At 37.8% G+C, this 17,837-nt stretch overlaps 2 protein-coding genes across 2 annotated transcripts; one reads left to right on the top strand and one right to left on the bottom strand.

The window, feature by feature from the left end:
* Nucleotides 1-1,037: 1,037 nt before the first annotated feature.
* LOC102703894 (THO complex subunit 3) lies at nucleotides 1,038-7,987 on the top strand. The gene is made up of 11 exons (XM_006660450.3): nucleotides 1,038-1,337; nucleotides 1,982-2,077; nucleotides 2,306-2,435; nucleotides 3,051-3,139; nucleotides 4,620-4,688; nucleotides 5,075-5,132; nucleotides 5,271-5,382; nucleotides 6,360-6,446; nucleotides 7,084-7,162; nucleotides 7,254-7,386; nucleotides 7,641-7,987. Exons 1-11 carry the CDS (start codon nucleotides 1,221-1,223, stop codon nucleotides 7,673-7,675), a joined length of 1,005 nt encoding a protein of 334 aa, XP_006660513.1. The 5' UTR covers nucleotides 1,038-1,220; the 3' UTR covers nucleotides 7,676-7,987.
* A 2,579-nt stretch (nucleotides 7,988-10,566) lies between these two features.
* Nucleotides 10,567-16,027, bottom strand: LOC102704173 (E3 ubiquitin-protein ligase WAV3-like). The gene is made up of 3 exons (XM_006660451.3): nucleotides 15,679-16,027; nucleotides 13,869-13,961; nucleotides 10,567-12,296 (listed from the first exon to the last, which is right to left on the bottom strand). Exons 1-3 carry the CDS (start codon nucleotides 15,823-15,825, stop codon nucleotides 10,941-10,943), a joined length of 1,596 nt encoding a protein of 531 aa, XP_006660514.2. The 5' UTR covers nucleotides 15,826-16,027; the 3' UTR covers nucleotides 10,567-10,940.
* Between the last annotated feature and the right edge of the window lie 1,810 nt (nucleotides 16,028-17,837).

The following is a 17,837-nucleotide window of genomic DNA, read 5'->3' on the forward strand; positions in this document are numbered from 1 at the left end:
ACTTTTAAATCACTCACATGTTTAACGAACTGTTGGATGGTATTTTTTTAAAAAATATATAAGCTGTTTTCAGAAAAAATCACATTAATCTAATCCTCAAGTTTTTTTTATAGCTATGCTTAACGAATTATGTGCTGATGAGCAACCGTGTTTTTCATATGGAAGAGAGTTTCTAGACCTTTTTACCAAAAGCACCGTAAGATTTATGTGGATACAATTTCATATAGGGATAGGAGACGAAGAGCCCATCGTTTAGGATCTGGATGCTCTGCAGTACTGCTCACTAACAGGTGACACTATAAGGCTCAAATGTTAGTGAGCAATACCGCAGAGGATCCCAATTACATCGTTTTTCTCTTTTGAAAAAAAAAGTGAAACAATTTACTACAAACACAAAATAATTTAGGCGTAAAATAGACTATGTTTAAAATAAGGATAAAATCAACTTTAAAATTTAAACAGCTGTAAAAGCAAAATAATGGAAGATAACCCTATTTTAGAAAATTTAATTTGTTTTTAACTGTTACGGTTTATATATTTATCTATACGTCTCACCTCGATAAACAGTGAATAGAGTGACAAATACTTTAATGTAAGATGTTTAAGTTTTGTGCTTACAATGTTTGACCATTTATTTCTTTTTAAATATATAAATATTATTTATTTTGCTTGTGACTTACTTTATTATAAAAATACTTTAAACATAACTTGTTATTTTTTATATTTATACTAAATTTTTGAATAAGATGAATGGTAAAACGTTGTAACAAAAAAAATCAAACATCTTGCACTCCGTTTCATAAGATATTTGACTTTTGTGCTTATAATGTTTGATCATTTGTCTTATTTAAAAAATTATAAAAATATTATTTATTTTTTGTGACTTACTTTATTATAAAAAAGAACTTTAAACACGACTTATTATTTTTTATATTTATATTAAATTTTTAATAAAACAAATGATCAAAAAACGGAAGTAACAGTAGGATATATCCCCTTGTTGGGCCGCGCTCGAAATCTACGTTTTTGCCACCGAACCATCCCCGGCCCGGCCATCCTCAACTCCGAGCGCGGGCGCCGCCGCCACCGCCACCGCCGCCGCCGCCGTCCTATCTCCCACCCGCGCACGCCGCCGCCGTTCGCTGCCTCTTGTGTGCCCGGTCTTCCCTCGCCTTCAGTGGGGAGTAGTACAAGCAGCCTTGACTCAGTCCGCAGGGGCAATGGAGGGGAAAGAAGAGGACAGACGGCGCGCCGGCGGCGGCGGCGGCGGAAGCTCGACGGCGGGGATGAATTTGAAGAACCTGGTGTCGAGGGAGTACTACGGCCACAAGAAGAAGGTAACATCTCCATTCCCCCTCACCATTCCTGAAAGGAATACACTCGCGCACGGGGAGGTTAAACCCCAAAGGTCAAAAGTTTGCAATCTCTGCATGTCCCAGTTCCAGTTCTTGGGGTGAGCCCCTAAAACATGGAAGATACAAGCAAAATGACGAAAAAAATGCATGAAATCTTCGATCTTTGGGTCATCTCCAGGTAGAACAGGAGTCGTGGTTCCTAGCTTTTCTGGTTCATGTCATATGCTGAATTGCTGATTCTTTTGCTCTAGGGCTAAGCAATGTTGAGAGAGGAGCTTCGGTTGTTTTCCTTTTGGGCGATAGTGAATGTGCTTATTCTTAGAAATAATTCCTGTTCATAATTACTCCCAAAATTTGGTGCGAATTTGGCAGGACAAGAACTTTTATCTGGATTTGTAAAGTTGCTACGAGGGAAAGAGTGAAAAAATTCTTCCTTTCAGGAGGAATCATGGTAGACCAAGGTTTCTTGGTTACTTCTCTCGTTCTGTTTGTTGTGTTCCTAACTAATCCTTCCATTCAAATACATGGAGATGCAACAGTTAACTATTTTATGGCATTACATGTGCTGTTTCATTTATGGACATACTAATATTTTGTATAATTCTGGTCCTTTATTGTACTTTTAGGTGCACTCTGTAGCATGGAACTGCCTAGGTGCGAAGCTTGCTTCAGGCTCTATTGATCACACTGCACGTGTATGGAGTATTGATCCCCACGGCCATGTAACATTCTCTCCTTGTTTCCTTATTGCAATGAAATACAAAATAGCCTTCCTTATTATGTAATTGGATAACACATACTGCGAATGATATCTTAGCTAAAGTATATTGGTTTGACAACATTAAGGATTTTTTGGTAAGATCATAGGAGGTAAAGAACTGTAGATAGTCTCTGTTTCATTGGAAGTACCAAATTGCAGCTGTGCTGATTAGGATTTTTATCATGTACAGTCGAAAGTTAAAGATACTGAATTGAAAGGCCACACAGATTCTGTAGATCAGCTCTGCTGGGATCCAAAGCATCCTGATACACTAGCTACAGCAGCTGCTGACAAGTCAATTCGTCTCTGGGATGCACGGAGTAAGTAGTTCACTTCATCTATGAAGGTTAAAGAACTAAGATATTTAGTTGTGTTCAGCATTCTCAGCTTTTATCTCTGAAATTGATGACTCTCTTTTCGTCAATTTGTCCAATCCCTATGGTCTATTTACCATGAATTTGTTGTTACAGACAAGATCTCTTATTCTTTTGTGTAGTGACTTTACCTGAAAGTTAGTTTCAGATTTTTTGTTGTGCTTGGTTTTTGCTGTAGGATAGTACACCATACTCTTGACTATCTTTTTATAATCTACTTGCTTAACGCCTGTGCTTTGTTATGGATAAAAAAATATAATATTGCATAAAATAAATAAAAATATGCTTTCCATGGAATGTGTTACCCATCTTTTTTCTTTAGGGGATATTCAACTTACTTTGATTTTTATATGTAGCTATCCTTTTGGATTTCATTGTTTCTTAATATTAAGAAGTTCAAGGGGTAATATGCAAAGTTCACAATGAGAGTAGGGTGGGTGGCAGATTCACTGCCACCACCATTATCTTCTTTTAAAGAAGTATGCTTTGGCCAGAAGTTTACCTTTTAATATTATTTTATTATTTTGACCTTTTTCTCAACTATACGATGTTTTTTCGCAGGTGGAAAATGTCAAGTTGTCGAACTTAGTGGAGAAAACATCAACATCACCTATAAACATGGTGGTACTCACATAGCTGTTGGAAACAAGGTCTATATTGCTAGGCTATTATCCCTGTTAACTTCCACAACGGTAGCTATTTATGACTAAGAAACTAAATTTTATGTGCATATATAATGACAGAAGAGGGTTACAGGCTTTCTAAAGCGATACCCCCTCTGTACCAAGATGTAAGCATTTCTAGAGTTGGACACATGTATTAAGTGAGTGGGGGAATTAAGTGAGGGAAGCTTGTGGTTGATTGGGATGGGAAAGTACTTGGAGAAATTGGAGAAATTAAATGAAAGATGGTTGTGATTGGTTTAGATGAGTGGGTCGGTGGAGAAATAGCTACATCCTAGGACAACATTTGAATGCTAGAAACACTATATTTTGGATGACGGAGTATGCAACTATAATCTGATTTGTATTTGATTGATTGATTGAGTTATTTGGCAAATTAGCATCTAAATTGCGATGTTCATTCTTGTATTTGACATTGCTCTGACTCTGTGTCTCTGTGTTGCCTTTCTTGGAATACAACTGGCTCCAGGGGTCATAGTACCAGTAGCCCTATAGCCTATAGGTTTGTATAGGCGTCACACCTTGCTGTCCCAATACTTCTTTTTTTTTTAATAGAAAAAGATCATGATATGTTTCTATTATGGTATGATACTCACCTATACACCATCATCCTGCTCACATAACATCCCTCCATATCCCCCTACATTAGTGTTTGCTGCTTCCTCCATTGAACAAATGAATCAAATGGATTATGAGCTCCCAATATGCCTAAAAGGAGGGAGAGCAATAAGAGGCAGCAGTTGGGGCTCAGGTGGAGAAGGTCAATGCTGGAATCATGCCTCAAATCCCCTACCCCCAGAAAGATTGCTTATGGCAAATCAATTTTCAGTCCTAATTCCTCCTGTTTGTCCCTCCCTCCTGAGGACTGTCTATCTGTTCATTTTTGGTCGAGTGTACACTTTTGTAGCCGGAGTTGGTTGTGTAACTCTTTTGTAAGTTTATTGTGTTTTTCTAAGTTTTAACCCAGATTTCTTTGCATTATGCATTAGTTGTCTATTCTTTTGTCTGTCTGGATATTTTGAGTTTGTACCTTTTGTAATTTTGCTAGGAATTTAGATCTATTATTGCGTAAGTACTATACAAGAAATCAAGTTATATAATCCAGATAAATGTGTAACTTATTTCATAAAAATGTTCCCAGGAAAGTGTTCAACATCCATATCCTGTATAAGTATTAATACAGCTTAGTTCAGTGTGGACACATCTGAAGGTATACATATTAATCTAAATTAGATGAAATTATTAACTTTCTTGCTATGCAAGGTTAGCGAAGTGTTATTGAGCACAGGGGGTGATGTGTAAATTTTGTAATAATAGTTGTAAACCTTTTTTCTAATAAAATTTACAAGTTGGTTAACTAGGTCCCATGCACACCAAAGGGTTACTTTATGAATTCTAGTTTTATTACATTATACAAGTGTAGTAACATCTGTCACCATGGTTGCAGGAGGATGAGTTGACAATAGTGGATGTTCGGAAGCCAAAAGCTCTTCACAAATTTAAGTTTAATTATGAGGTACTTTCCAACTGAAGGTTTGGATGTTTGAAACATTCTAGCATTTTGTTTCTCCTTTTTTGGATTTTTGATTTCGTTGGATGAACATCCACATGTATTTTTTGAGAAGAACTAGAGGGGGAATAGATGGGCATAAGGGCATTATGTGGACCTTTGCTTGTCTGTGGGACTAGGAGCTTACCTACTGGTATTTGAATTAATACTGAGCATGAGTTACCTAACTATTGAATCTTTCATTTCACTGCTGCATTATTGATGTTACAGTTTTGTAATTTTCTATTTTCAACTAGCTAAATGCCTGTAGGCTTGCTGCAGATAAACAAATCATATAGGTCCTCAGATCAGTAAACTTTTCTGAAATAAATTATTGATTTGTTATATCTCAGATCAATGAGATTGCATGGAACAAAACTGGAGATTTATTCTTCATCACTACTGGACTCGGTAAGATACTAAAATGCTTTAGTAGTTCTGAATTGTCATATCATATTAATTTTGAAAAGAAACAAAGAACCCAGATGTACATGTCAATATCACAACAGTTGATGTCAGGTGTAATCACATTGTTTGTTATCTATGTAGGAAATGTTGAGGTGTTTGGTGATCCTTCTCTTGATGATACCCTTCATGTGGTTGGGAAATTGAATGCTCATACAGCAGGTTGCTATTGCATTGGAATGGATCCCCTTGATAGGTGATAATAATAATTTTTTAAGTGTCTCCTTTCATTTGTTCAATATCCATTCACATCTCAGCCCATGACATTTCATTTTAACTATATTATTCTTTTGACTTTATGTTATAGGCATGATTTCATGTTTGACTAAACATTAAACTCTAAATGCTTTACACTGATGCTGGTATTTTTTATTACTTAGTGATTTTTCTAATTTCATAGTAGTGTAGAGAACATGCATGTATGAAGTTATTTGGTCTATAATTATGCATTTTGGCTATTCCAATGTAGGGAGCAGCTGATATATTGTACTATAGTTTGATCTTTTAAACTACTATATCCGTTCCAAGATATAAACATTTCTAGTTTGTTTAGCATATACTAAGGAGATGTCAAAAGATTCATTTTAGTTGCTTCAATGGTCAATTTTTGAATTTTGAATTGATTAGATTCTCTTTATAAGCATTTGATTGGCTCTGGAATCATTGTAATGATTAAAATTATAGGAATAAGTGCAGAAATGCTTATATTGTGGTACAAAATATGAATCCTACAAATACTTATATTTTGGAACGGAGAGAGTAGTATATATAAAAAATAATTTTTGTCAAGCTACCTTTTGAGTGCATGATTACCTAGGATAGTACCTAGCCGTAAATGACTATAATTATAGGACTTCGAGGCCTATATATACATGGATACTGGATTCAGAGATTATGTAAAAGAAAAGGTGCAAAATAGTTTGCCACCTGTCCCTGATTTATTTGTTATACACCATGCAAACTTCATGTTTTTTTTTCTGTTTGGAAGTTTGAACTGCTAATGAACCTCTAACAAAACTTGCTGTGGAAAAGTATAAAAAAATGTTTCAGGCATTAGTGTAGTTAAGTAGTTATGTGAAAGTATTGTGCTCACATTTTGTTTTTGGGGTTCCAAATAATAATGGAGCTTAAAATGATTTTGACAAGGATACTTACAGAATGTGTTGATGCCAGGTATTTTGCTGTTGGAAGTGCAGATTCGCTTGTCAGTCTTTGGGATGTCAAAGAGCTGCTATGCATTAAAACCTTTAGTAAACTCGAGTATGTTTTCCTCTAGCATTTTATCATTACTTTGTAGGATGGTAGCAATAGCTTTTATTATTCTTATTTGAAACAACCTAGTTGAAAGTGTCATAATTAGTTTTCAGTTTGAACTGAGTTGAGTTTTTGAACTTGAGTATGGTTTTCTGTAGTGTGACCTTTACTTTGAATGGTATCATACAAATAGCTTCACATTTTTATATTCAAACCCTTGTTAGTAGTTGGTATTATTAATTTTTGCTTCAATCGAGCTATGAGTTTACCATGATACCACTGGATAATTCTGAGCATGAACTCTGATGTTCTCCATCACTTCCCTACAAAGCCTGTTACAGTATGAACTTCTGGAAATGTGTAAACTTGAATACTATGTTTTACTTTCTGTTTTCCTTACAAAATTATGACATCAAAAGTGTGCTTGATTAATTTTATATCATACCCTTTTCTGCAATATATTTAACAAACAGCCATGAATATTTGGACTAAAATTAGGTATAGCTACTTCTGATTGAAATTATACCTCATGTTAGAAATAATCAAAGGTCAATATGATTATGCTTTATGTAACCCTACCTTCAGTTCCAAGATGCTTAGAATGTGTGCCACTTGTAATCTTTAATTGCTGTTATTTTTCCAGGTGGCCTGTAAGAACAGTTAGCTTCAATCATACTGGAGAATTTATTGCATATGCTAGTGAAGACCCCTTCATTGACATTGTGAGTGGTTTCAACATAATATAATTCTAATATGTTCCTGACCTATCTGTTACCAAATAATATTTCTTTTACATTTCTATCATGCGATCAGGCCAATGTTCAAACTGGACGATCGATTCATCAGATTCCATGTAAGGCAGCTATGAATAGCGTTGAGTGGAACCCCAAGTACAACCTCCTGGCTTATGCAGGAGATGACAAGAACAAGTATCAGGCTGATGAAGGTACGATTGTTGCTGTTCACTCATTTTAGTTCGGCCAAATAAAATATCTAGCTTTGCACTTGACTTGCTACAAGAGAGTGAATTCATTTGCTTTCAGATACACTTGTTTCAGACTTCCTTTTCATTTAGTTTATAATTCTGCAAGACTGCAACTGCTTAGTAGTACCCAACAGTAGGGAAATTAAAACCAAAATGGTGGTGTTACTAATTATAAAAACCACTTCAATTAATTACTTGACCTTTTTTTTTTGCAGGTGTTTTCCGAATATTTGGCTTCGAAAGCACGTAATTGATGCTTAGCAGATTACATTTGCCAAGTCTTCCTTCTAGATTGACTTCTGAATTTGACCTGAACACTTTGACACAAGTTTGGCCTTCTAATGTAATTTAAATGTTATTAATCTCATAGCCTCTTAAACTGAACACTTGTTGTAATGTACTTTGTGACTCATGACCCATATTTTTGTTAGAGAAATTTGAGAAACACCATGTGTTCTTCAGGTATTGCAATTGTGGCACCGAATCTCAGTATTTTTTTTTTAGAACAAATTGTCCATACCATCAGACCTATGAGTTCCCTTCCATTGGTAGACTGTTGACAATGTCACTAATTTTCAACTTGTAGTTCTTAGCGCATGAATAATTGCCTAAATAGCTCTGATTTGTGTAAGCTCTTCACATAATATCTAGACTGCTTTCAGAAAACACCAAGTCATCCATTTAGCTAGTATGTAGTTACTTGGTTATATAAACAATTTAAAAACTTATATAATGGTATGCTGTCTGTATTATCGTCCGTTAACGACATGGTATTCAGGCAATCTTCTTTCTCCACTTGCTCTTTTCCACCTTATAAAAAACTGCATGAGAAATTCCCTTCTAGACAGTGACACTATTAAAACCGGTGTTTTTTTTTTTTTTGCCTTGAATCTCTACTCAAGTTGAGTAAATCAAATAGACTATAGCCGCGTTCGATACCATGAATAAGGTATCTAGACCTACTCGTTTTCTGTGCGCACACTTTTAGAACTGCTAAATGGTGTATTTTTTGCGAAAATTTTCTATAGAAAAGTTGTTTTAAATAATCATAACAATCTATTTTATATTTTTTAATAATTAATAATTAATTAATCATGCACTAATCTATTAGTACGTTTTCCGCGCCAGATAATTAATCTCCTTCTCCTCACTGCCGAACACGGCCTACAAGTGAATGGACATTCTTTCGTTTAAATAGAGTAAATTTTATATGACGTAAATTTGTGGGCAAGGGCAGCACACAACTCCTTTTTTTAATAGAAAAACCCAACATTTTACTTTAAATGAAGATGAAATTTGCTTTCATCTTCCAACTTTAAAGGTTCAAACTGTATGTAATCTACTAAGTGGTGGTGTAGCGGTGGTCTGTCACCTATCCTATCACCAACTTTCTTCTATTTTTTTAAAGAAAAAATAACTTATACCTATAAATCAAACCTATTTATTAATTTTATTTTAACAGCATGCTAATAATATTTTTAATAAAATCACATTGCAATGTAGGGGTAATATGCTAGTGTAATTTAAGTGTCATATATCCTCTATAGTGGCACTCTCGGGTAAAAACACACGAGCGCACACAACGTTTTGACGTTTTTTCTTTCTTTCATGGTCTTCTATGTATAACTTTGGCATCAATTTTGTATTAAAATAAGTTAATAAAATACAATAAATTTAAGAAATTACCAAAGTACTTATATTTTTGAAACCAAGTACTAGTATTTCAAAAGTCATTGCCAGTCAGTTTTAATAGTTTGGTCCGATCCTAGGTCGAAGTTTTAACACTTTGATCCAATCTTGCTTGAAATTTCAAATGCTTTATGACTAGAGGGAGTGGCACTACTTCTCATATCCATAATCTTTTACACTTCATATCACAATCAGAAGCTCTACGCAGTGGCATCCAGTGCCGATGGGATGAATTAATGAGCCACTCGTATTTCTTCTGGGCTTCCTTCCCACGTTGGCACTAGGGTTGAAAACGGAGCGCATACAGACGGATAACATATGTATCATATTTGTTTTCATATTTTTAGGCAGATACGAATATCTCGGATACGGAAACAAATACGACTTATCTCGAATACGAATGAGAATCGGATATAGTCGAACATGAATACGAAAATAAATATTTCTCGGAACATACAAACCACTCAAACCGTTCATAAAGACAAATAGCACCACATATGTATATAGCTAACTTAATCGAGATAGTTGTCATTTTAAGCCTTATCATAGATTAAACACATAACATTTAATTTCACGGGTAACAGATAAGTGACAAATACTGATAGTCTAATAGCATAAAAGTAATTTGTAATAAATTGGTTGATAGGCCAGAGCTGAAATCAAGTGGGCTGAACTGATTTCAGGTGTTCGGGGATATCCGCTTATTACAATCTTCGGATATCCGTATCCGTCGAAAACTGTCATACCATATTCGTATTTGTATTCGAAAAAAATTATCCATATTCATATCCGTATTTGAATTATCTAGGAAATATCTGCTCTGAGCTACCTCCGTATCCGTTTTTTTTCGGAGCGGACGGGAACTATCCGCTCCGTTTTCAGCCCTAGTTAGCACTGCATGCTCTTTCACCACCAGCGTAGCCTCCCCTGCGCCCTGGTCCTCTCTACGCTGATGTCCTCACCCCTCGCGGACTTCGCCGCTGGCGCCGATCTCCATCCGTGTTGGAGTGGGCTTTGCCACTACCAATCTCTGTCAGCACTCTCCCCTCCGCCGGCTTCACCACACTCCACCATGGCTCTGTGTTGTCTCATCGTGAGACGTCGATGATATCAAATGATACCAAATACTAAGTAGTTGGTACCATGTTGTCTCATCGTGAGACGTCGATGATCCTCAAATGATACCAAATACTAAGTAGTTAGTACCAACTAATATCATCTAGTTTATTATTTATCTCATTTGAACGAGATACCATTCTGCAGTTAGGGTATAACACAGTTTAGGAGTGAAAAGACTAGCGTAATACTGTCTTTAAAAAAGACTAGCATAATTCTATACTCATCGACCAGTGACAATGCAATCGAACAAGAGAATATGAATCCCATGGAAGACGGCAGCAGCTTGATAATTGCCGGAGAATACGAAAAACCATTAAACCTTCTGATTGCTGCAAGCATCACATTCGTTAAATTTCTTTTGAAAGATAGCATGTCAGTTGCTGACAATGAAATCAGAAAATTCACTCCAATGCAACCACCTCTCATTCCCTGTGCTGAGCTTTTTGTTCACATTCCGATTCACACATACAGATTGAGAACAACAGAAAACCTTGTGCACAGTCCACACGTCTGATGGAAATCAGACATCTTACATAGACTCAGATCCACAACAAAAACCCCAAAAGCAAGCACTTCCCTGATGAGATGCTTGCTGGAATGAAAGAAAAAGAAGAAAAAAAAATCAAGAACCAACATGAATCATATCCTGTCAAACTGGTAAACCAGCCTTGCTGAGCTGATGATCATCATCAAGCTCCCTCCTTTAGTCAGGCCCTGTACACATTGAAATGTTTCGCCCATCGCCGCGCCATGAACGGATCAAGGTAGTCCCATCTCTCAGCACAGCAGCTGCTCCTCCTCTCACCACCGATACTCAGACCACCTGCATCCCTGATCCCGCAGTACCGGTTTTCGCCTTTCTCTTCGAAACCTACGGCGACTTCACCGGTCCTGAACTGATCCTCTCTTCCACCCTCCAAGTAGCTATAGCCAACCAGTATGAATCCACAATCTGACACTAGATCAAGTGGGATCCTTCTCTCTTCACCACCCCTCAGCTCACCTAGCCTCACCACTCCACCATGCTCGCCGATCCTGAGCTGGGTATCGCCTATGACACCGCCAAGTAACCGTGCCAAGAGCTCCTCAAACTCATGCATCACAAAGCCATTCTGCACCCCGAAACCAAGCCCGACATGGAACTGGTGAACCGGGATATTGAAACGGTTCGTGTCGACCCCGAAACAGCTGCGGATCGGATGGTCGGACAGGTGAAGGATGCAACTGCTTGGATTCTGGTGTGCCCGGTCCTCTAGTATCTTCAGGCCCTTCTGCAAAGCCCCTACAGGATCTGTACCACCAACACAGCAGAGGTGTTCAATGACCTGCAATGCCATTCGTTTTCCATGGGATGACATCCGGCGCAAGGGGAAGGAGCGGGTTGCGGTTGTCGCATTTGTGACAATGGCTAACCGGTCAATTGCGCGCATTGAGAAGACAGCAAGTGCCATTGCCTGCTTCAAGAGCCTGAGATGTGGCCCATTTGGGCTGGCAACCAGAACTAGGTCCATGGCTGGCTGTGGAGCAAGACTGACAGAGAGGTAAGCACGCCTCTGCCCACTTGGTGAAGCAATCTGTGGCGGTGAGAGCATGGAAGAGCTGCTGTACTGGCAGTGCTGCTGCAGCGGCATCACATGGCCACAAGGGTAGTGCCCGAGGACATGATGGTGAGCTGCAACTGGAGATGGGATAAGAGCAAAGCGAAGGCATGGATCCACATGCTCGGTCAAGGTGTAAGGCTCAACTGGATCATCGTCATTGTATCGGGCAGCACGGATGGACGATCTTCTGTTGACACGAGAGGATGCGATGTTATCATCGAGGATTCGAAGGATTGGATCAGACTGGTTTTGCAGCAATGGTGGCACCTTCAAGTCGCGTGGCAGCTGAGACCACTGTGCACGGCAGATAGGACATGTAACGTTGCCATGCCGAATGTTGGAGGCGATGCATAGGAAGTGGAAAGAATGGGAGCATTGCGATGTGAAGATTGCTGGCTTGTCACCATTATCAGTATCATTGTTGCCAGTGCTGAGGGGTTCCAGACATATTGCACAGAGATTCTGCAAATGAATTGTATAAAATATTACAATTAGTGGTTATTATAAGAATACATGTGCAATGAGAGTATGAAGTAAATCCACATAAATACAAGATTGGGAAATATGCTACTTCCTCCGTTTCAAAATGTAATCATTTATAGGATTTGAATATTGTACCACAATTAACCATTTCTAATACTGTTCACAAACAATCAATTCTCATTCAAAATTCTTCGAATTTTATCCCCACCTACCATCCAACCCCTATCCATTACCGATTTATTGAGGGGCACCAGAGTTTTTTTTTTCCTCAACCTAATGCTTATCATTTAGCACTTCATTTAACCTAGACGTGTATAAAGTGCAGCAAGCACCATTTTCATAAGGTCATTATTTTGGGACTACTTCTGCCATCCCAAAATAAGTCCATCTTTCAGTTTAAATTTGAACTTATTTTGGGATGAAGTAATACACCAACTAGGGCATATGTGTAGCGCACCGGCATGTGTTGAGAGACAACAGAACATATGAAATTAGTTTGTAAAATACAGAAGGCGGTGCCATTTGGTTTGTAAAATGACACAGATGTAGTTTATTATTATTATTATTTTGTATGAATTTTCATAGACTGTTACCAAAAATCCCCAAACAACACATGCATCCAATCGAGCTACATCTTCACAAACCATATCTTTAAACATTACGGTATTATTTTTGCAATACGGAAACAAACATGTCGATTGCATTTGTATGCAAAAATGACTAGCATTCGATTTAATTCATGCAGAAGGCATCATGCATAATGTGCATGGTCATGAGCCACGACATTACAGATTATCTGTTAGACAAATTAAAAGTTCCTTTTTCTCAACCTTTGTATAATACTGATACAGGCCATGTCATTTTCAATATGTGAATGTTATTGTTTGTACCTTTATGTGGCACTAGGGAGACAATTATCATGTTATCTGGGAGACCACATAATTATTCACCAATTGCCACCAAAAAGTACTAAAGCTCCCAACTTATTTAAACTAACAAAGACTTAGAATGCTTGTATGGTCCAATGGTAGATGCTAGTGGATGGACATGCAACCCATCGTATGAACTAATTAAATTTACGAGTTCTTTTAAGAAAATGCTTACAATAGTGCCACTGTTTAAAACAAGACATGAAACCGTGGACATGGCAAAAGCTAATCCCAGTTGGCTAGATCGTCATGACTCAACATATGACAATACACTTTGGCTAACAAGAATAGGTTTTAGAGATAATCATTTAGAGCATCAATAACCTTCAGCACTGAGGAAGTTATCTAAACCCTTTAGCACTCCTCAGAGGGGTTAGAATGGACAATAATATTTCCTATTACAATCAACCACTTAACCCAGTTCTGTTTTTTAGCTTGTTTCTTCCTATCAACACACAAACAACCACTTAAGCATAATTCTGACTTAATATTAGTGAGTGAATATAAACATTATTATACCACTTGGTTAGAGAAACACATTTTACATATAAAAAGCTCCATACTGGATCCATTTAGGTGGCCCAGAACTCGAAAAGGAGGAAAATGGACATGGGGATGGTACCTTGTCAGCCATTCTTGTGCTAGTGGGCTCCTCCAGCTTTTCCTGGTCTTCATCAGTGGTGTCTGCAGGCGCATTCAGTGCTGAGCACGAGATCTGCATATATATATATTTACACAACACAATCTGTTACCACACTGCAATACAGCAGAAAGCTAAAAGCAAAAATTCTTACTGTTCTTGACTTGGAACAATATGCTACTACACGCGAAAAAAAGGAAAACGATAAACAAGATTGTCGCCTCCACTGTTACTATATTTTGTACTTTCCTCTCCTATTTACCTATCAATGAACAATGATATGATGAAAATAATGCACATGGACATTCGTCAATGTTTGTAAACTGTTAAGCAGGCAATTCTAGACACAATGCAGTCCCCACACGCTAATCTCACACAGTACTGACTACACATTAGCACTGGTAACAGCCAAGTTACTGAAGAAAGATATTAATCTAGGGTTCGTTAGCAAAGTAGTACAATGCTCCGAAAAGTGGACAATGTAAATATGATAACCAGTTCCAAGAAAACACAGCTTTGGGGGGATAAAGAAATATAAGTGCCCATTTTTCCAACAAAGAAAAGGAACAAAATTTGAGCAAAAGGGGAGAAAAAAAATAGAGACTCCATAGAAATATGTGCCCTATGCGCTCTGCAGTGCAACTTGCAACAACCATCAACTGACGTCCAATGTGGAAAGGGTACCAAGACCAGAGAGTATGCACAGGCTTTCACCAACAACTAAAAAACAATTTTATCTCAAGTATAGATAAACTGAAAATACAACCTTGTTCACAGCATTTTAACTTCATATAGATGGATAGAATTATAGTACTCCTAGATCCAAAGTAGATCTTTGGGTGGAAAAAGAAATGAAGGGACCATAAACATGGACCAAACCCAAAGAATGGTACCCCTCGCTGGCATTCTTTTTCTCATGACACTAGTACAAGATGGGATGGATGAGAGCTAGAACAATAATTCCAATAAACGAGTGATCAGTATCCATAAACCAGGTAGGCCACACAGCCACTGTTAGCACTGTTCACAACTCAAACCCAAGAAAAAGGGGGAAATGCAAAAGGAGTACAGCCTCATTCTTATTGGAGCTTCAGTACAGAATGCAGATAAATAGAAGGGCACGAAAAATAGAAAAATGAAATGTTCCGATGCAAATTCTAACAACAATTTTTCTAGGCAAAGACCAACAAATTAAACCAACCAGGCCAAAATGCATTCTGGAGCAACCTTTTTTCATATAAAAAATGCAAGAAATGTGGCACTGTGAGATTTTTTTTTCCCTTTTGATGAAACATCATCTGAAATTGTGAGACCGACATCTGAAGGGGAGAATGAAATAGGGATGCAATGTGGGAGGTGAAAAGGACAGGCAGTGATAGCTCTTCGAGTTTCAGAAGGAAAATCACCTGCAGATGATGGAGAAAAAAAAGGTCCAAGTCCCAAATATAGCTCAGATTGTGAAAGCCAGCAAGAAACTGATGAAAGCCAAGAACAACCAGAAACCGCGATGCAATGATGATGGACTAAAACTCCCAAAACTTCAAAATTTTTCCCAACAGAAGAAAAAAAGGAGCCTCCTTTTTCATCTTCGACACCTAGCAAACTGGGAACGAACTGCAAAAGGCAGAGCACAGAAAAAACACAAAAAAAAATTGAGCCATTTTGGGTGGGGCTGGTCTGTTTCTTCAAGAACAATAGCTTCTTGTCTCTGAATCATTAGAAAAGATAAAATCTTTGAAATGCAGAGAGATAGAGAGAGAGAGAGAGAGAGAGAGAGAGAGAGAACGCATACAGTCTTGGAAGGCGGGGAAGGGGAGGAGGCGGCGGCGGCGTGGGAGAAGAAGGAGGCGCAGGAGAGGCCGATCCGCTTGGCGGCCGCCCTCCGCAGCCGCGCGAGCATGCCGTCGCCGTCGCCGGCGCCGGCGCAACCCCTCGCCATTGCGTTCAGCGTTCGCCCCGCTCCTGCGCCCGCCTCGGCCGGAGAGCTACACCACCATAGGCTAGCTCCTCTTCCTCTCTCTCTCTCCCTCTGTCTCTCTCTCTCTCTACAAGCAAGCTAGCAAGCAGCCAGGTCTTGCTAATGGTAGCTTGGCTTGTCTGCCTGTCCGTCCTAGGTGGTGGTGTAAACGCAACGTTTTCTGCTTCTCTCTCTCTCTTTGTAGTAACATGGAGAGCAACGGGGCAAAGCTCTCTCTCTCTCTCCTCTCTCTCTATATCTCTCTTCTCTCTCTCCAGCTAGGAGGTGAGCAGATTTGCAGCTTTGCCCTTGCCATTTTTCTCATTTGGAATTTTCCACCAAACTTCAACCTCACCTGAAAAGAAAAGAAAAACATGATGATATCATGACATTTCTTAACGGCAGTGTTTTGTACTCGTATTATTTTTTTTAAAAAAAACACAGTTGTATGTCATCTCTCCCTTCTCACGCACCGATTGAGATTCGTCTAATGTAAAGTCAAGCATACGGGCGTTGTTAAGTTAAGTGAGTCACTAACACATGGGTCCCACTATTTATGGGTCCACATGCTAAGTATTTCAGTAGGTTATTTAAATTTGATCATTTATATCGTTGTGATCTAAAATAAATTTTCTTTTCGTATTAGTTATCACTTCAGCAGAATATCTATATTGCATCCTCTATATATATATTTTTTAATATTTTTAATTACTTCCTCTCATGTTGTTATTATTTTCTTCTCTTGAGATTAAATATTGAGATATAGAGTGAGGAGAGAACATCTAAATATAGAGTATAACTTTCTAGTACGGAGGATACTCTATTTGTTGAGGTTGTGATGAGTATATGCTGGAGCAACTTTTCTCTTTCACGTACTCTATTTTCAGGATGAATAATGAGATTGAGTGTCTACTAAAAACTATTTTAATGACCATGTCATTAGAGAGTTTACGCTAAAGAATACATAATGTGTCCTCTCCTTAAGAAATCAGAAGAAAAACAACTGCTACTTTCTACTCTATATCCCAACTTATATTTGTTCCTAATAGCTACATCAAAAATTAATAACCTATCATAACCTAATTTTTGTTGCAAAGCATGGACATCTTATTAGCTGCGGTAAACAAGTGGATTTTCTCGTCAACTTAATCTATGAATTATGGGTGTTTGTAACTCTTTACTCTTTTGTATTTTTTTAATTCTAGTTTTCACTACGCTGGCCATCATCAGATGATGTGGAGTACAATGAACTTGCTCATGTCTCATGGACAATTAACTAGGCAATTTGAATCGTGTAGCTTGTAGGAATTCAATATGAAATTTTACATGGTTCTCATGGAAACAAGTTCAAAGAAGAATAGATTTTTATTATGCCATGAAAAGGGTATTTAAGATGTATTAACATTGAAAATCAATTCTTTTCTTGGATTGTAACTCATCTCCGCTACAATATCATGGTAGTAGATCTTTTCGCTCAATCTTTAACCAATAAAATAATTATGTAGGGTATAACAAAACTCAACCCTGTGATAACAAGACGATGAACAAGTCGTTGTTAAGCCCTTTTAATACCCTTGACATACTACTGATGCACATATATCAGGGTGATTGTTTGCCTTATAGAGAAAAGTCAACGATATATTTATAAACACAGAATAATTTATAAATAAACTAAAAGTTGATGCTGTAAAATAAACTACTATAAAAAAAACTTTAAAATTAACTTTAAATTTAAGATTAAAATTTTAAATTTTTTAAGCATAAGCGGAAGCGAAAAGGAGTGATCATCGGTAAGTGTGGTTCCTCCGAAATAAGCATACACTTATGGGGTGTATCGCCAATTATTCCTCCAGGGGTCTTTATGCAAAATGCCATAGCTTGCTGAGCTGCTCCTGCTCTTTTCTTTCAAAGTGGTCCCTCTCACCCTTTTCTTCTCTTTGGACAAGGGATGAACAATTAAAAAACCCTTTTTTTGTACATATGCTTCAACTCAC

This window comes from Oryza brachyantha, chromosome 9, assembly GCF_000231095.2.
Source record: "Oryza brachyantha chromosome 9, ObraRS2, whole genome shotgun sequence".
In the NCBI taxonomy this organism is placed as follows: Eukaryota; Viridiplantae; Streptophyta; class Magnoliopsida; order Poales; family Poaceae; genus Oryza; species Oryza brachyantha.